Source organism: Bemisia tabaci, unplaced genomic scaffold (assembly GCF_918797505.1).
Source record: "Bemisia tabaci unplaced genomic scaffold, PGI_BMITA_v3".
Lineage (NCBI taxonomy): Eukaryota > Metazoa > Arthropoda > Insecta > Hemiptera > Aleyrodidae > Bemisia > Bemisia tabaci.
This window is the reverse complement of record NW_027311735.1, coordinates 399398-417538: the sequence shown is the minus strand read 5'-3', so window position 1 is coordinate 417538 and position 18141 is coordinate 399398. Positions and strand designations below refer to the sequence as shown.

The 18141-nt window shown below is 39.9% G+C and overlaps 1 protein-coding gene across 1 annotated transcript; it reads left to right on the top strand.

The window, feature by feature from the left end:
• The first annotated feature begins 5758 nt into the window (after positions 1 to 5758).
• LOC140223797 (uncharacterized) lies at positions 5759 to 17441 on the top strand. The gene is made up of 8 exons (XM_072305644.1): positions 5759 to 5806; positions 9386 to 9730; positions 10433 to 10621; positions 11638 to 11817; positions 12369 to 12530; positions 13064 to 13184; positions 13804 to 14022; positions 17329 to 17441. Exons 1-8 carry the CDS (start codon positions 5759 to 5761, stop codon positions 17439 to 17441), a joined length of 1377 nt encoding a protein of 458 aa, XP_072161745.1.
• Positions 17442 to 18141: the final 700 nt, after the last annotated feature.

The window sequence follows — 18141 nt, the reverse complement described above, 5'->3', positions numbered from 1 at the left end:
AAAAAAAAAAAAAAAAAAAAAGTTGAAATTTCATCATTTCTAGACGTTTTAAGGTCCCAGGAGTAAAAATAACCATACTTGAAAAAATGTGTGTCCGTCCGTGTGGCGTCCCCCAAATCTGTCTACAGCGATATCTCAGAATCTATCTGTTCGATTTCATTCAAAATTGGCACAGGACACCATATCTATGGTCTCCTTATGCACGTCCAACGATTTTGAGGTACGCTAAAATTTGGGGGGGCTACGCTCAATTGTCCATTTTTAGCAAAATCACACGGAAAGCTCATTTTGAAAGACTGTAAATTTTGAAAAATGTCTTTAATTCTTTAACAATGGGCATCAAGCACGTCACCTGGGTCATTAATTTAAGTTCCAAAAAGATCTTTGGACTAAACTCAAAATTGAACAGATACGAGGCCCAAAAGTAGGGCACTTTGCTCCACGAAACAGCTCATTTTCAAGGACTGTAAATTTGAAAAAAAATAAAAAAAAATGCCTTCAATTCTTCGAAAGTTGGCATAAGAGCACCACCTGGTTCATTAATTTAAGTTCCTACGAGGTCTTTGGACTAAACTAAAAATTGAAGGGTTACGCGTCATATAGCGAGGAGAGCACTTCGGTCACACGGAGAGCTCATGGACTGTAGATTTTGAAAAACTGCCTTTAATTCTTTGAAAGTTGGCTCAAAAGCACCATCTGAGTCATTAATTTAAGTTCCTAAAGGATTCATGGACTAATCTCATAATTGCAGAGGGGCCGATAGGAAACGCTCAATTCTCTGATAAATGAGTCGGAGCGCTTCTAGATAATAGCAGCAAACGCTTTGAGTCAGGTGAAACCTAGGAATTCAAATGCATTATATAATGCATCATATACTATTTCCAAAATTACTCCGTAGGTAATCACAAAGCAAAATTAGACAACTAATTAGATACATACTCACATTACAAAGGTACTATGAATCATCAAGCTAACGCCAAGAACTGACACTTAGATCTTTATTAAAAACTAATATGTTTGTTGTTAATGAATTTAGAATCCCGGCAGATTCCATCTTTTGCGGTTCCTTTTTACGAGGTACTAAGCAAAATATAATGTAATAATTCGGCACAAATATGACTGATTTAATGCTTGTTAATGAAGGAGGTTATAATTGTTATAACGTGACGTTTGTTGACCTGTCTCTGGTTGACGTTTGTCGATGGCGCTCTCTATTGTTTTCGCTTTGAGTTACGGGGATACGCGGTAAGGAGATGGCGCTCCTGGCGGGCGTGTCGTGAACCTTCCAGCAGGTAGATTCGCCCGCCAAATTTAAAATTTGGGAGATGCTAAGCGAAAACCGTTTAGTTTTAAGACTATTTGAACATCGAATAGTCATTCTACCCATTCAAGTAGATATTTGATGGCTTTTGACCGTGCTTAAGGAGAGATTATAATATAAAATCGTATCTGAAGTATGATGTCAATGAATCTAATGGATCCTAATGAATCGTAGAAAAGCTAAGATTTTTACGGATCGCCATATTTGACAGGAGACTTAGTTAATCAATTACATATTTAATTGAAGATGCCTCATAAAATCAACAAGTCGAGTCCGAATATATGAATTCACCACATATCGCGAAGACATTTACAATGAAGTTCAATGGTTTGAATAAAAATTTCATAACTATTATCCTGTGATCAAAATTCCAATCAAACTTTATGATTTTGTAAAATTGGCAGTATATTTCTAAATATTCCAGTAAAAGTGTCTATGCCGGCGCGAAGCGCCGGCTCGAGCGAGAAAGTCCCGTGCGGTCCCCGCACCAATCCGCTAAGCGGATGGGGGGGCGAAGCCCCCCAAATGCCGGCGCGTAGCGCCGGTACGCGGCGCGAAGCGCCGCGCATAAATTGGCCGGAGGCCAATTTTTTTTTTTCTATACTTTTCTGAAAAAAATTTACTGAAATTTTAGTTGCATCCCCTAAAAGGAAACACGGAGAAAAAAATTTGTGCATGGAACCCGAAGCTGAGATCATATGGATCTCTGAAGTTTTCGGATCACGCATCCGAAAAGTTAAGGTCCATCTGCCGAAGTTCGGGTCAGACAATTGAAGTAGTTCGGTGGGCGGCACCCGATTCCCTCCCGAGATTCCCTCCCGGATCCGATTCCCTCCCGCTAATGACCGCTGGCCAAGTCCGTTTCCGATTCCCTCCCGCTAATGACCTCCAATAAAATGAAGCGGCAACGTCGCATTAATCATTCAACTTACCATTTCCAGAGAGGTGCGCTGTTTCCCGTGAGTGTTTCAGGAAAATTAGTGTATATTCACAAAATTATGATGATTTGTTGAAGAAAGTGGGCTAGGTTGATAGAAAGTTTCCAAAGTCTGTTTCATATGTATGCATGAAACAAAATTTGAGAATCCTCTCCCCCTTCTAACCCTCTTTATGGCTGCCGGATGTTCACAGAAAAACTAAAAGGGGCGTATAGAGAGCCCGATGCGTCAAAGAAGAAAATATGTTAAAACGAGAAAGTAAAAATTCTAAGAAGGGGGAGAGGGTTCTCAAATTTTGTTTCATGCATACATATGAAACAGACTTTGGGAACTTTCTATCAACCTAGCCCACTTTCTTCATCAAATCATCATAATTTTGTGAATATACACTAATTTTCCTGAAACACTCACGGGAAACAGCGCACCTCTCCGGAAATGGTAAGTTGAATGATTAATGCGACGTTGGCGCTTCATTTTATTGGAGGTCATTAGCGGGAGGGAATCGGAAACGGACTTGGCCAGCGGTCATTAGCGGGAGGGAATCGGATCCGGGAGGGAATCTCGGGAGGGAATCGGGTGCCGCCCAGTTCGGTATATACCGAAGGTTTCAGGTCACACATCTGAAGTACTCGGTGCATACCGAAGTGCTTCAGATTTCTGACTCAGAGATTTAGGAAAAACACAGTAGAGAACCAAGGAAATCACAGTAGAACAGAGAAAAAAATACAGTCGAATAAATAAAGAAAACTATTATCGAAGAAATTCTAATTATTAGAAAGTAATTAGCTGGCGTAATCAATGCGTAGCTGCATAGGAGCATGAGCGAGATTTATCATCAACTGACCGCTGGCCGCTAGGTACCTGGGTGGGTGAGCGACAATACGTAAGCGGTGGCATATGGTTCGATTGACAGAGGAGTGGGGAACAGTCAGACGTAGGGGAAAGGTTCAGGCTGAACCGTTCAGCACAGCGCAGCGTCAGTCACCGGGTGGGGAAGAGAGTCCGGGAGGGGACACTTCCCCTCGAGTGAAATAGAAAAAGGCAGAATCCTTCGAAGTTTATATTAATGATGATGATGATGATGATGATGATGATTAATGATGATATGGCGGTTTGCATAGAACGACCCCCTCCCCCCTATAATTATCTGCTTCAAAGAAGATGAATAGTGTTGAAAGAAGCCCTACAGACAAGAGTCTTTTGATTGCAAAGGTTGATTTGACAAGAAAATTTTCCTGGCCGGTTTTCCGTAATTTTCCACTTTGGAAGCACAATTATGACAGTTCGCACATAACGGCTCCCCGCTCCCTGCAGCCTCATCCTGATCTCTCTCAGGGTGAGTGAATGGCTTGGATGGAATCCATAAACACTAGAGTATTTAAATTGCATATTACCATTTGGCAGGAAAATATTCCTGGACGGTTTTCCGGGATTTTCCATTCTATGAGCACCATTCAAGATGGCAGTTTGCACATAACGACCCCCTCCCGCCCCTCCTAATTTCTCTCAGGGCAAGTGAATGGCTTGGATGGAATCCTTACATACTAAAATATTTAGATTGCATAGTACGATTCGGCAGGAAAATTCTCCTGGTTGGTTTTCGGGGATTTTCCATCCTAAGAGCACCATTGTTCCGAAACAACAAATCTAAATATAAAGAAAATTTAAATCCATGGTATGTAATAGCATAGGAAAAAAAGAAGAAAAATATGAACTCACAAACACCTAGTAAGAGAGAATATAACGGATCGTAACTCACCTGAAACAAAAAATGAACAATACACCGTGAAAACTCTGCTGAAGAATTGGCACACGAGTAAAAAAATCAATAGCAGCGAGACAACGACAGTAGTCCTTCTCGTGGTTGAAGGATTAAACATAAAAGAGGTTTTATGAATCACCTTATCATACACATCAATGACCAAAGGTCGAATCCACCTATCTCTGTATCCATTGCGATGTTTTAAAGTCAATGCTCCAATTTGATTTTTTCGAAGAGCCTAGAAATAAGCCAACTTCTTTGTTTCAAATTCATACAGAATATTCTGGTAACCAAGAAATTTCGTTGGCTAGTTTTTCGAGGAAAAAATAAAGTCTACAACGCCACGAAAGGCGATACGTTTTCTCGCACTATAGCCGTAGACATATACATTGATTCCCGCGTGGCACGGCAATTCTCGAACGCCTGGCAACGCTACACGAATGTATTTTCCATGATTCTGGGATGTTAGGCATATATCAGCAGCGAAACCGGAAGGTCAAACCATTGTTCCGCCTTGAAGAAATGATTCCCGCGTTGTGGTTGAAGAATACATCTAAGTGTAAAGAATCTAGAATTTTCCGTAATAAAATTAGATTATGCAGAATTTTCCGTGTTCAGAGAATGTGACTGTACATCGTGTTTTTTTAGGGATTTTCCGTGGTGAACTTAAATTATGAAATTTTTTGTGTGTTCGGAGGATGTCCTAAAGAAGATTGCATGAGGCAAACCGAAAGGACAAACAACAGTTTTCACTTGAGATCATCGGGTAGTTTCCAATATTTTTTTACAAAACCCCTGGAAAAATTGCGCATTTTCCGTGACTCAGGGATGAAAAGCCTGTCATTGCTAAGGATTGAAAGAAACCGCCGGTCAAATCCTGAAGCTTTCGCGATATTGAGATGAAATTCGTGCAATTTCTGACTTTCGCAACAGGCAGAAATGAGGCGAGCAACAATTTGAACTCCCGAGTAGGTATATGGTATCACGCGAAATTGAAGGGACGCTTTTCCCTAGCAGAAGTATACTTTTTTTAAATTATACACTTGACAAATAATTTGAGTCTCAATCACAAGTGCATATCTTAAAAAATTTCCCCGGCTGTGTAATTTTACGCACAGCGGTCAACCACAGAAAATTGAGTCATCATTCAAATCGTTGTAATTATTTCTCACACGGGGGCACGTACAGTACCATACTATGTCCCTTTGCCCCACTTTTGATGGGAGACATCTTATGCCCCACCTATGAGTTCAATATCACGTGCCCCCAGGTTTGATGCGGCCCGCGTATACCCATATAGAACCTAGCCTTACGGCAACGTTGTCATGAACCTTGCCGCATACCATCCGCGATAGCGTTGCCGCAAATAGGTTGACGAAACCTTTCCGCAACGTTCTCGCGAAATGTGTGGAAGACCCACCATTCCGCGACAAGCTTACAGAATGGTTTCCTTAACCTTGACGCAGAAGTAATTGCTGAAGAGCTTTTAAGGAAACGTTACCGTAACCTTTCCGCGAAATTAAATTAGCAAACCTTTCCGTCATAGGGTTATGGAAGCCTTACCATGAACACCTTATTACAAGCATTTCCAATTTAACGTTGATGTAAGCGTTCCATGACAGTGTTTCCGCTAACCCTTTGCTACCTTACCTTACGGCAACCTTGACGCGCCAAGGGCAAAGGGCAACCATTGTATGGAACATCCTTCGGAAACGTCGACGCAACGTTACCGGCTAAATGCTCGCCGCTGCCTTTCTGGAGAAAGGGTTCTGCAACGATTCACCGGTAAGCATTCCCGTCTTGCTTTCCGTCAAAAGGTTACGGTAAAGTTACTGCGGAGTCCCTTTTGAAGTGTTTCTCCAATCAAGGCTAACGTAAGGTTACCGTGGCAAAGTTTCTCAGAACCCTTTTATATCTAACGTTACGGCAACCTTTACGCGCCAGGGGCAAAGGGCAATCGATGCATCGGCATTTTCGTGGAAACGTCCGCGCAACGTTACCGGCTAAAGTCATTGGCGCGATAATGGCACTCGTGGCAAGGCTACCTCAAAGTTATAGTGGCACTCATGCGGAAACCACTGGAAAAAAAAATGAAATCTTAAAATAAGATTTTGTGCACTCTTGGAAATTTTTCTCTTGATCCAAGCGGATTTTGCATTGAACCAAGAGACTTGACACTTGAGTTAAGAAAACGGACTCTTGGATTAAGATGCTAGCACCCGGGCTCTAAATGCAAGAAACTTGGTTTCTTAAAAGAAGAGTTCTGAATCTTAACTCAAGATTAACTCTTAACTCCTTCCAAGAGCCTCAGGGTTCTTGAATGAAGTTTTCAGGTTTCTTGAATCAAGCTTTCAGATTTCTTGAATCAACCCTTTACGTTTCGTAAATAATCACTTGGAGGGGAGGAGGGTTCGGTTTAATAGTTCAGCTTTTCTTAACTTAAGATGTATGAGTCCACATTTAAAGAATTACTGTGAGAACGAAGTGATGAATAGTGGCGAAAATGTTATCTTTGGCCACGGCCGCCATCTTGGATTTTGAAATTTTGAAAATCTGACCTGAAATTCGAGTTCCCCTTTGAAAAATACCCCCGAATACCGAGTTACACGAAAATCGAGCGAACAGGAGCTGACTTAGCATTTTAGGCCACGGCCGCCATTTTGGATTTTGAAATTTTGAAAATCTGACCAAACATTCGAGCTTCTCGTCGAAAAGTATCCCCGGATACCAAGTTTCACGAAAATCGAGCGAACAGGAGCTGACTTAGCATTTTAGGCCACGGCCGCCATCTTGGATTTTGAAATTTTGAAAATCTGACCAAAAATTCGAGTTTCCCGTCGAAAAGTACCCCCGGAAAGCAAGTTTCACGAAAATCGAGCGAACAGGAGCCGACTTAGCATTTTAGGCCACGGCCGCCATCTTGGATTTTGAAATTTTGAAAATCTGACCAAAAATACGAGTTTCCCGTCGTAAAGTACCCACGGATACCGAGTTTCACGAAAATCGAGCGAACAGGAGCCGACTTAGCATTTTAGGCCACGGCCGCCATCTTGGATTTTGAAATTTTGAAAATCTGACCAAAAATTCGAGTTTCCCGTCGAAAAGTACCCCCGGAAAGCGAGTTTCACGAAAATCGAGCGAACAGGAGCTGACTTAGCATTTTAGGCCACGGCTGCCATCTTGGATTTTGAAATTTTGAAAATCTGACCAAAAATTCGAGTTTCCCGTCGAAAAGTACCCCCGGAAACCGAATTTCACGAAAATCGAGCGAACAGGAGCCGACTTAGCATTTTAGGCCACGGCCGCCATCATGGATTTTGAAATTTTGAAAAGCTGACCAAAAATTCGAGTTTCCCGTCGAAAAGTACCCCCGGTCAGAAAGTTTCAAGAAAATTCGTCGATAAATGCCCCCTAAAACCTGAAATTTCATCTATAATGCTGTGACGTCACGCGACAGGATTGAACCTGTTGAAATCTCGGTACAGTAGCTTTATATAATTCATACTTTCTAGGTATTTTAAAGGACAAAATACGAGAGCTGAAAAATAACTTTACGGATGAAACTTAGAAAGTTTTAGTTTCGAAAAGGTTTAAGTGCTCTGAATGAAGTAGTAAGGACGAAGAACAAGCTGCATAACTACTAGTCGCTCCTAGAAGGGTTTGTAGGGATATTTCGACCTCACGCTTCATCAGCAGCTATAGCTCAGTTGGTAGAGCGCTCGGCTGTGAATCCAGTCGCCGCGCGCCGTGGGTTCGAATCTCCACAGGTCCGCTCGAGATTTTACGCCGCAACATCTCTCCATTGGTAAGTCAAATTGTCTAATATATGTCTCCTTGTCTCTCTAATTAACTTGTGTAATACTTGTATGTACTGAATAAATCACTAAATAGTTGATGATGTGTGAACAGAAAACATGTACTCTTCACAAGTAGAGTGCGCTCCTGATCAATTTTTGGAAATCCTGATCTAAGAAAACAGAAATCTTGATCCAAGAAACGATGAAATTTTAAATTAAGAAACCAGGTTTCTTGGTTCAACAACTTTCGGATGCTAGATCCAAGAAGCATGTTTCTTGTCGCCGCTTTTAAGCATCCAGGACTCTTAAGTCAATGCACCATTGCATTGGTCTAAGAAGGTTTTTTTTCCAGTAACTTCTTAGGAAAGGGGTCGGCAACGTTGCCGAGGAAATGGTTGCTCGAACGGCAAGGTTACCAATACCTTGCCGTCAGGTTGCCGATCTCGTGCCGTACCGTTACGGCAACGCTGCCGACGCGTAAGCATCCAGGATTGCCGGAAACGTTGCCGCGGTAACATTTCCGGTAGCCTTACCTCATTTCCACGGCAAGGTTACAGTAATGTTACGCTAGGGTTTTTTTTCTATATGGGTAGGTGTGCACTTGTGCAATGAGATAAAAAATGGTTTCTTTGGAAATTGATTTTTTCAATTAAATTTGGAAATTTTCTGAATTTATCTTAGTCCACAAAGAGTTTCTTACTTTCTGATAGCGATTTTGAAATAAATTTCAGTGCAATAAAGAACACTTATCTTTAGAAAATTAGTCCTCGAATTAAGCTTTGAAAATGTTCACAAGTAAGTAGATCAAAGAATTACGGATTCTCCTGCAAAATTGCTAGCTTTTACGCTCAATCGCAAGTTGTATATTTTTCCCACTAAATTGTGGTCTCCAAGTCTTCTCGAGAAATTGCAGAGCGATTAGTTGTGACATGTCCTCGCGTAACAGCTCAAAAAATTTAGTAGGGAAAGGAATTACGCCTTTTTTAGTTACTTTCTGCCTTTCCTCTTCTAACCCTCAATCTTGCATTTTCTGCACTCCTAAAAAAATATGCTCAAAATTTCTGCAAGTAAAAACAAAGTTTGCTCGTAAAACATACAGAAAAACTGACAAAGCCTGTGAATTGCGAAGTTTTTCGTTATCACGTCGGAAACGCAGCATGGGTCAATCTGCTGCTGATGCAGGGTATGCTACGTAGTGTCAGTGTCAGTGGTGTTCCTAGGATAAGGTATTTTAAAAGTTTAAACTAATCGATGAAGATGAATTCCTTTTTGTTTACTTAATCAAAATTTTATATGTAGTTGATTTTTAACTCTGAAACCTCACCTCGCCCATTGTATTATGATTGAGAATTTTCAATTGCAGAGCTTGAAAATATCAAACCATACTTGAATTATTCTTTCTAAAACTTGCATGATCCATGGTAGGAATTTTTTTAATACTAAATTTTTTTACACGTGTATCAATTTGCCCTTGAGAAGTCTTAAACCTTCAAAAATAGCAATATCTCTTTTTCCTCTATAATCTAGTTCTACTATCTGTGATTACCCTGATCATGTTTGTTTTTAGCTGCAAAAAAACATTGTCTCTATGAACTGTAACCCGCTGCAATATAAGAAAATGAATGACGACCTCAAAAGAGAGTTTAGTTTGCTCAAAGCTCAAAACCAGAAACTCCAAAGCCAAATTTCCAATGAGCGTCCTCTGAGTAGCAGCTGCAAATGCAAGCCATTGGCGCAAATCAAGGAATGGAAGGACAAGCTGAACAAAGTATTTGGAGAAAAAGAAAGCATCACCAAGGAAATCCTGCTCCTGGAATCACAGAAGCAAATCCTCCAATGGCGAATAAAGTGCAAGCATTTTGATCTCGAAAGAGTTTCCAAGCTGGAGAATGGAATCGAGTCATCTGGCAAGGTGAGTCTCAATGTGTTTCTTGGTTAATTGTAGGCTCCTTATACAGCCTCCCAATGCAGTTTTTACCAGGCAATGAGCACCTGAAAAATAGGTACATAAATCTCTCAGATAATTTGTTCTTTCTTCCTTCTCTCTTCTTCAGTTTCCTTTTATTAGAAAATAAAGTAACTTACTGGTTAATTGTTTGATATTTTTAGAGAATATTCATCAAACTTTATTGTGAAGAATTTCCACTAAAAATTATTGAAATAAAATCAAAGATTTTTGAGAAGCAATGCAGATTAGTTTTCACTTTAAATGAATTCAAAGGAAATTTACTGGGTTGTCCCAAACCAGAGTCCATCCATCACTTTTATTTTCGGATCCAAACCTATTTTAAACTTCCTTTTTATTGTGGTTAATTTGTTTTTCAGTGGTGAGGTGTAAATGATCGATTTTCGATATTTCCCCATTTGAAGCTATGGTGAAGAATTGATTATTAAGGTATTCGTTGGGAACACCCTGTTTATCGATCCTTTTCTGTCGATTCAAATGGCAGATTAATCAATTTTTCGCAAAGCACGCCACTCCTCTGTTGTTTTTCAATGAAAAATTAATTTTTTCCCAAAGTGGAGGTTAAAACTATGGTATTTTTCAATAACCTCTGTTAGCTAACTTCAATTTTTTCTTCTTTTCTGATTTTTTATTTTTATCAATTTTCAGGGTCGAACAAAATTAGAATCAAGCCTTGCTCAACTAGAAGGAAGAGTAGTCGGAGTAATGGATGCCATTCCTCAAGCGGAAACCAAATTAAAGACAAATTCACTAGCGATCAAAGATTTAGTCAAAGAATTAAAGAAAAATAATTTGTACAATAGTTTATCTGTAGATATTAGCAGTTTAGAACTAACGGTAAGATTGACTCAATTTTATTTTGGTTTAATTATTGGTTCTCTGTTTTCCTTCTCTTTCGATTTACTCGTATTATTGCTCTGCAGTGCTTGTCAAAATGAAACTGTTTCACGAAAACATGTTACGTGTTCATTGTATTGTATAAAACCGCTTTCATAGCGCTCTCTGGTGCTCTGCAACCCCTAGCTGCCAAAGTCCCCTATCCTCCCAAAGCCCTTCGGGGAGTTGGCAAACCCTCATTTCTTCTAAGACCCCCTGTTTCCACCCTTTCACTGGGCATCCCCTTTGTCTCCTCCCAGGAGGACGCGTTACAAGTTCATACTAATGAAATGAAAGAGCTCTAAAAGTACATATTAGATGAAAAAAATTTCAGTCTCTTGCAAACTACGTTTGAAGAAAAGTTCATAGTTTTTAAAGGAAATTAAAAGTAAGAGCTAAAGTTTATTTACTTTTTTGTTATTAGATATTACAGCTTCTATTCCACGTTTGAAATTTGTGCGAAAGTGAAATCTTTCAAAATGGATAAAGAAAAAATGCTTATCATTAAATTGAGTTAAACTAAATCATTGGTTGTGATTTAAAAAAAAAACACAGCATATCTTGATGAATAAATGCGATAACAGGAACAGGTGAAACCCTTTGCTGTAAAATAAACCTTACTCCTCAAAAACTGGAAATTGCGTTGACTCCAGAGCATAGATGGACTACATCTTGCGTTATGGATCTGTACTAAAGTTGTTGAAACAACACATGCGTCTTTAGTTTCCCTTGCAGTTAGATATTTTCATGGATGAACCAGGAATAGTAGTTTCTAATTGCAAAATGTGGCCTAGATAAGTGTTCTACGGACTTTCCAGGGCAAAAACCCCCATGGAATATTAAACCAAACAAAAGTCATATTGGTTCGAAGTTCGCTGTTCAAATAACTTGGTCAAATTGTTAGCAATGGTTACAATAGTTTCGTTTACATCCTTGATGTTGAAAGCTACTAATATATTTTTTGTCTATTGTTCCAGTTACGAAATAATGATCTAGAACAAAGGTATGCCCATGGAGAAAAATTAAGTAGACTTCAAAGCTCGCGCCTGGAAGACAGGGAACAAGAGTTGACAAAAACGTCGAATATGAATATGAAATACTTCCTACTCCTCAAGGGCTTCAACAAAGTCACAAACGAAATGGAAATGGAATATAAGGTACCAATCTTTAAGTATTTTCAAGGCGGCAACCATCTGGAGACGAAATAAAATAAACATTTTAAAATTGCAACATCAGGATCAGTCTGGAAAATCAGATCCAAAACTCGAGTTTTTGGTTTTACAGAGAAAAATGCATTATAATGAGTGTTCATCAGCTAAAATTCTCGTGCATGAAATCAGTTGAATGGATTTCTGACAGAGTTTGTTTGCTTTCCGTCTTTGATATTATTTCTTCTCCCAAAAGGATAATCAGAAATGTGTCGACAAGAACAAGTCCCTAACTTGGACCACCTCAACCTGGGGACCTTAAGTAAATGAAAGTCTAACTTCGCTTAAAAACTTGTTCTTCCACTTCCTACTTCTTTGTTGAGGGCATAAGCTTTAGTTGTCAAACCTTTTTTTTTTTTCACAGGTACTAATAGAAATCATCTTCAGTTTATTAGAATGCTCAAGAGGGGGACAAACTGGTAATTTTGACTCCAGGCCATTTCAGGCACTCTTTAATGCTCTGTCTAATTGTATTTATTTCTTTAATTTCTCTTATTTAGAATTTCTGGAAGGAAATGAAAGCTGTCACGTGGGATGATGATGATGCCAATATGGAGCAAGCATGTAATAATAACTTCATTTTACGCCCAATCCAACTATTTTCATCCGATTCTGCGCAGTCATCACCAGAGTTACCAACCAAAGTTGTTGATCAGCCTCCGGTAAGGGTCCTTTCTTCACTATCCAGTTGAGGATGTATAATGCTAATATCAGAGAGAGAATAATAAGTCACTGAAAGATTGAACATAAAGTCCTTTTTGCATCTTTTCTCTGAATTTCAGATAGTTCGATCAGTATGTTTGCAAAATTCTCTGTTTACAATTTGCAATGGAATGATTCCAACGACCTCTTGAGGCACCTGAACATTTATTAAAAACATTAAGGAAATGCATGCAAACATGCCAGTCATCCGTCAATTCAAACAGATTCGAACAATGCAAACCATGAAGCATTCAATCTCCCAACAACCCCAAACATTATATTTACTTAATCAATTCTCCCTTGACAGTGCACCAGCGATGAAGTTACTGCAGGGCTATCGTGACATTGCATGAAGTATACAGGCTGAAAAAACTTCCAAGAAAAGAAAATCCAGCAAATTTTTTTCCGTGTCTTTGGTGTATCTAGTCTCTTAGTATTCCCTTTTATGACTGCACTGAAAGTAAAAACCTGCCATGTCCTCTTTATTTTTCAGGCACCAGGGCCAGGTGATCCAGTTTCTACCAGTAGTAATCCACTTAGACCAATTAACTCTAGTAATTTAGATGGTACTTTCACGATGCCAAATAATCTGAAACTTCCCTCTCCACCCAGAAGTAAGTATGTTCGCAGCATTTTTAACCTGTCTCATTTGCAGTATTATCATTGTCATCGTTTTTTATTTGCCTTGAAATTGAACATAATGTTTGTGCAGCTGTTGCTTTTAAAGCAAATAAACTTCTCACAAAACACCGTGTTGTCTTGAAAGTCTTATGATCCTATCTAATTTTAATTGTTGTTTTTTGCATATGATGTTATTCAAAAGTATGTATGCGTAAATAATGTAAGAGGAAGTCTCTCCAATTTGGCACCTTCCCCAAGCCCTCTTCATTTTAGACAATTAGTTAGAATTTACATGAGTTAGTGAAATGTTCTAATCAAGCAAGCCTTTAATAGATGTACAAGTATATTCTTCTTTCGTGATGTTTTTCACATTTCATGAAGGAAACATGCTTAAGGATCATGATTAGAATTGATCAACTTGTTTTTGCAAAAATAATTATTATTTGCCCCTATTTTAAGCTCTTCAGTATTTTTATGTATCTAATGGCAAATCGATAAACGGTAACCAAACTCCCCTAAAAATGCATCAGGAATGAACAATAGTGATTTTCTCATCGAAGGAAGTGAGGAATTAAGAAAATGATAGAAACTAAGGAGAAAAAAATGTTGTAGGTATGAAAAAGAAACCTGTGAACAACTGGAAGCAGAGAGTAGGCTTATCCTCTAGCAGAAAGACACCTTTAAGGGACATGCTTCAGCCGAATGTGAAATATCGCTTGAACGAAGAAAATAAACCTCTACCCAGTGCCAAAATGCTGCCGCCTAGTAGGACACCTCGTGCTACCAACTATAAATCAGTTACAGCTCATCTCCCGACGCCAGGTAAAACTGGTAAGTACCAATTTAAGCTTTATTGATTTTCTTTGCGATTTCTTTCTGGCTTTCAATGGTGAATGGCTTTTGCTTCTGAACCTTTTCGTTTTCTGTCCATTGTCTTTTTTAAAAAAAATTTCTGCTCCTTGGCGACTGAATATTCATCGCGATGTGTTTTGATTCTGCTTTGTTTTTCTTTCATCGCAATGAAACTTACAAAGGAAAGTCCCAAAGTTCCCACAGAAGTATTTTTGGGTCCTCTCTAACTGTCCCAATGTAAAATATCACTGTGTAAATATACAGTGAAAATATAGGTGTTCGCAATGGAGTCAAGAAAATAGGGTTTTCAGGTAGAAAATGTTAAGATATGAGTTGACTTTAGCAGCGCTTAGAAAGATTAATATTACTGCATCATTTGTTAAAGAAAATGCCCAAAAATTACAGAAGCCTACTCCTGCGGCCCGATTATTGAAACTATGTCAGGCCGACACGACAAGACATAGCCCTATCTCAACCATACAATATATCGCAATTCGATGTCTTATCGGGCTCGTTTAAATTTCAATAATCGCCCCGCTGGAGAGTATACCAAAGTGGGAGGAGAAACTGTTAATTTCATGTCATATTTCAAAAAAATTCTGCGGAAAAAAGTCTGTTTCTGCTGGACTGCTTTTACTGGATTATACAGGGTTATTCAAAAGTTACGCACCACTGGCCATAACTTTAGTTCTAATTAAGATATCGATTTGCGGTTTGTGGCGTCTTTCCTCATATCGAGGGGGAAACTTTTTGAGGTACTTTCCAGTTCTTCACCCCCCCCCCCCAGTGGGAGGGGGGGCGGGGGGCAACTCAAAAATTTCAAATGGCAACCCCCATCATGTGATACATCGTTAGAAAGAGCATGAAGAAAGAAAATTTTTAGCCTAAACCGGAAGTCGATCTGACCCCCCTATCAAAAGTTAGGGGGGTCCAAAGGTTATTGAGGGGGTCCGTACCTTCATTTTTTAGAGTAGCTTCGGCGGCTCTTGGACATACCGTTTCTCTTTTCAAAGAGTCCTCGAATACTCTAAGTCTGATACCGAAGTCTTCATATTGCCCCCGGGCCACCACAGGCCCCCCGTAGGGGGGGATGGGCCTGTTACAATGAAAAATTGCATTAAAATACGAAAAGTCACAGAAGTGCTTCAAACTTAGCATCAAATCCGAGTGGAACTTTTTGCCAATGTTAACACAAACGCAGCCTGCGAGTTTAAAGTGAGTTTTCAAAACTCTTAGCCCCCTGCCCCCCTTATTTTTGGTTGCAGAGCGGGTAAAAACCGGGAATTCACTAAAAATAATGCCCGAAACTAATGTCCAACTTGAGAAGGACCCTTGAAACGTTGCGACCAGTCGGAGCATTGACATACAGGGACTGCCGCCCCCTTAAAGTACGGCAACATCCATAAAACCCTCAATGCCCCCCTCATTTTTCGTTGCGGAGCGGGTAAAAACCGGGAAAATCGCCAGAAATGATGCCCGAAATCACTGTAGAACTTGACGCGGACCCTTGAAACGTTGCGCCCAGTCGGAGAACTGCAACACAGGAACTGCCGCGCACTTTAAGGATGGGATCATCCATAAAACCCTTCGCTGCCCCCCTCTTTTTTCGTTGCAGAGCTGGTAAGAACCGGGAAATTCGCCAGAAATGATGCCCCGGTTCTTACCAGCTCTGCAACGAAAAAAGAGGGGGGCAGCGAAGGGTTTTATGGATGATCCCATCCTTAAAGTGCGCGGCAGTTCCTGTGTTGCAGTTCTCCGACTGGGCGCAACGTTTCAAGGGTCCGCGTCAAGTTCTACAGTGATTTCGGGCATCATTTCTGGCGATTTTCCCGGTTTTTACCCGCTCCGCAACGAAAAATGAGGGGGGCATTGAGGGTTTTATGGATGTTGCCGTACTTTAAGGGGGCGGCAGTCCCTGTATGTCAATGCTCCGACTGGTCGCAACGTTTCAAGGGTCCTTCTCAAGTTGGACATTAGTTTCGGGCATTATTTTTAGTGAATTCCCGGTTTTTACCCGCTCTGCAACCAAAAATAAGGGGGGCAGGGGGCTAAGAGTTTTGAAAACTCACTTTAAACTCGCAGGCTGCGTTTGTGTTAACATTGGCAAAAAGTTCCACTCGGATTTGATGCTAAGTTTGAAGCACTTCTGTGACTTTTCGTATTTTAATGCAATTTTTCATTGTAACAGGCCCATCCCCCCCTACGGGGGGCCTGTGGTGGCCCGGGGGCAATATGAAGACTTCGGTATCAGACTTAGAGTATTCGAGGACTCTTTGAAAAGAGAAACGGTATGTCCAAGAGCCGCCGAAGCTACTCTAAAAAATGAAGGTACGGACCCCCTCAATAACCTTTGGACCCCCCTAACTTTTGATAGGGGGGTCAGATCGACTTCCGGTTTAGGCTAAAAATTTTCTTTTTTCATGCTCTTTCTAACGATGTATCACATGATGGGGGTTGCCATTTGAAATTTTTGAGTTGCCCCCCGCCCCCCCTCCAGAACTGGAAAGTACCTCAAAAAGTTTCCCCCTCGATATGAGGAAAGACGCCACAAACCGCAAATCGATATCTTAATTAGAACTAAAGTTATGGCCAGTGGTGCGTAACTTTTGAATAACCCTGTATAGAAAAATACTGCCAATTTCACAAAAACATAAAGTTCGATTGGAATTTTGATCGAACGATATTAGTTTTGAAATTTTTAATCAAACCACTAAACTTCATCGTAAATCTTTTCACGATATGTGATGAATTCAGATATTCAGAATCGACAAGTCGATATTATGAGGCATCTTCCAATAAATAATTGATTAATGATGCCTTCTAGTAAAGACGGCGATCCTTAAAAATCTTAGCTTTTCTATGATTCGTTAGGATCTATTGGATTCATTGACATCATAATTTAGATACGATTATATATTATAATCTTTCCTTAAGCGCGGTAAAAAACTGTCAAAAACCTACTTCAATGGGTAGAATCACTATTCGATGTTTAAATGGTCTTATAATAAAAAGACAATCAATCCAGGCAATCGATCCCAAATTTCAAAGTTGGCGGTCGAAATCTCCCCGCTGGAAATGGTTCACCACCCGCCCGCCGAGAGCGCCACCTCCTTAGCTCGAATCCCCGAGTGTCGAAAGTCGTAACAAAAAAAAACAACAGACCGCAAGGCGGATAAAGAATGGTGGTCGCATTTCGTTCGCATAAACAAATACGCTTTCGTGTAATTATTAATCATTAAATCAATCATGTTCGTGCAGTATTATTATTATGATATTTGTGTTCAGTACCTCGTATAAAGGAACTGCGAAAGATGGATTCTGCCGGGATTCTAAGTTCATCAACATCAAATATATTAGTTTCTGTTAAAAGATCTGAGTGTCAAATCTACCCTTTGTAAGTACTTACATCACTAGTTGTCTAATTTTGCTTGGTGTATACCTACTGAGTCATTTTGGAGATAGTATATGATGCATTATATATTGCATTCGAAAGCCTAGGTTTCATCTGACTCAAAGCGTTTGCTACTAATACTCAGGAGCGTTCCGACTCATTTATCAGAGAATTGAGCATCTGCTATCGGCCCCTCTGCAATTATGAGATTAGTCCAAAGATCCTTTAGGGACTTAAATTAATGACTCAGGTGCTTTTGTGCCAACTTTCAAAGAATTAAAGGCATTTTTCCAAAATCTACAGTCCGTCAAAGTGAGCTCTCCGTGTGATCAAAGTGCCCTCCTCGCTATAAGACGCGTAACCCTTCAATTTTTAGTTTAGTCCAAAGATCTCTTAGGAACTTAAATTAATGACCCAGGTAGTGCTTTAATGCCAACTTTCAAAGAAGTAAAGGCATTTTTTCAAAATCTACAGTCCATCAAAGTGAGCTCTTGATGTGATCAAAGTGCCCTCGCTGCACGACACGTAACTGTTCAATTTTGAGTTCAGTCCAAAGATCTTTTAGGAACTTAAATTAATGACCCAGGTGATGTGCTTGATGCCCACTGTTAAAGAATCAAAGCCATTTTTCAAAATTTACAGTCCTTCAAAATGAGCTTTCCGTGTGATTTTGCTGAAAATGGACCTTGGCCCCTAGCCCCCCCAAA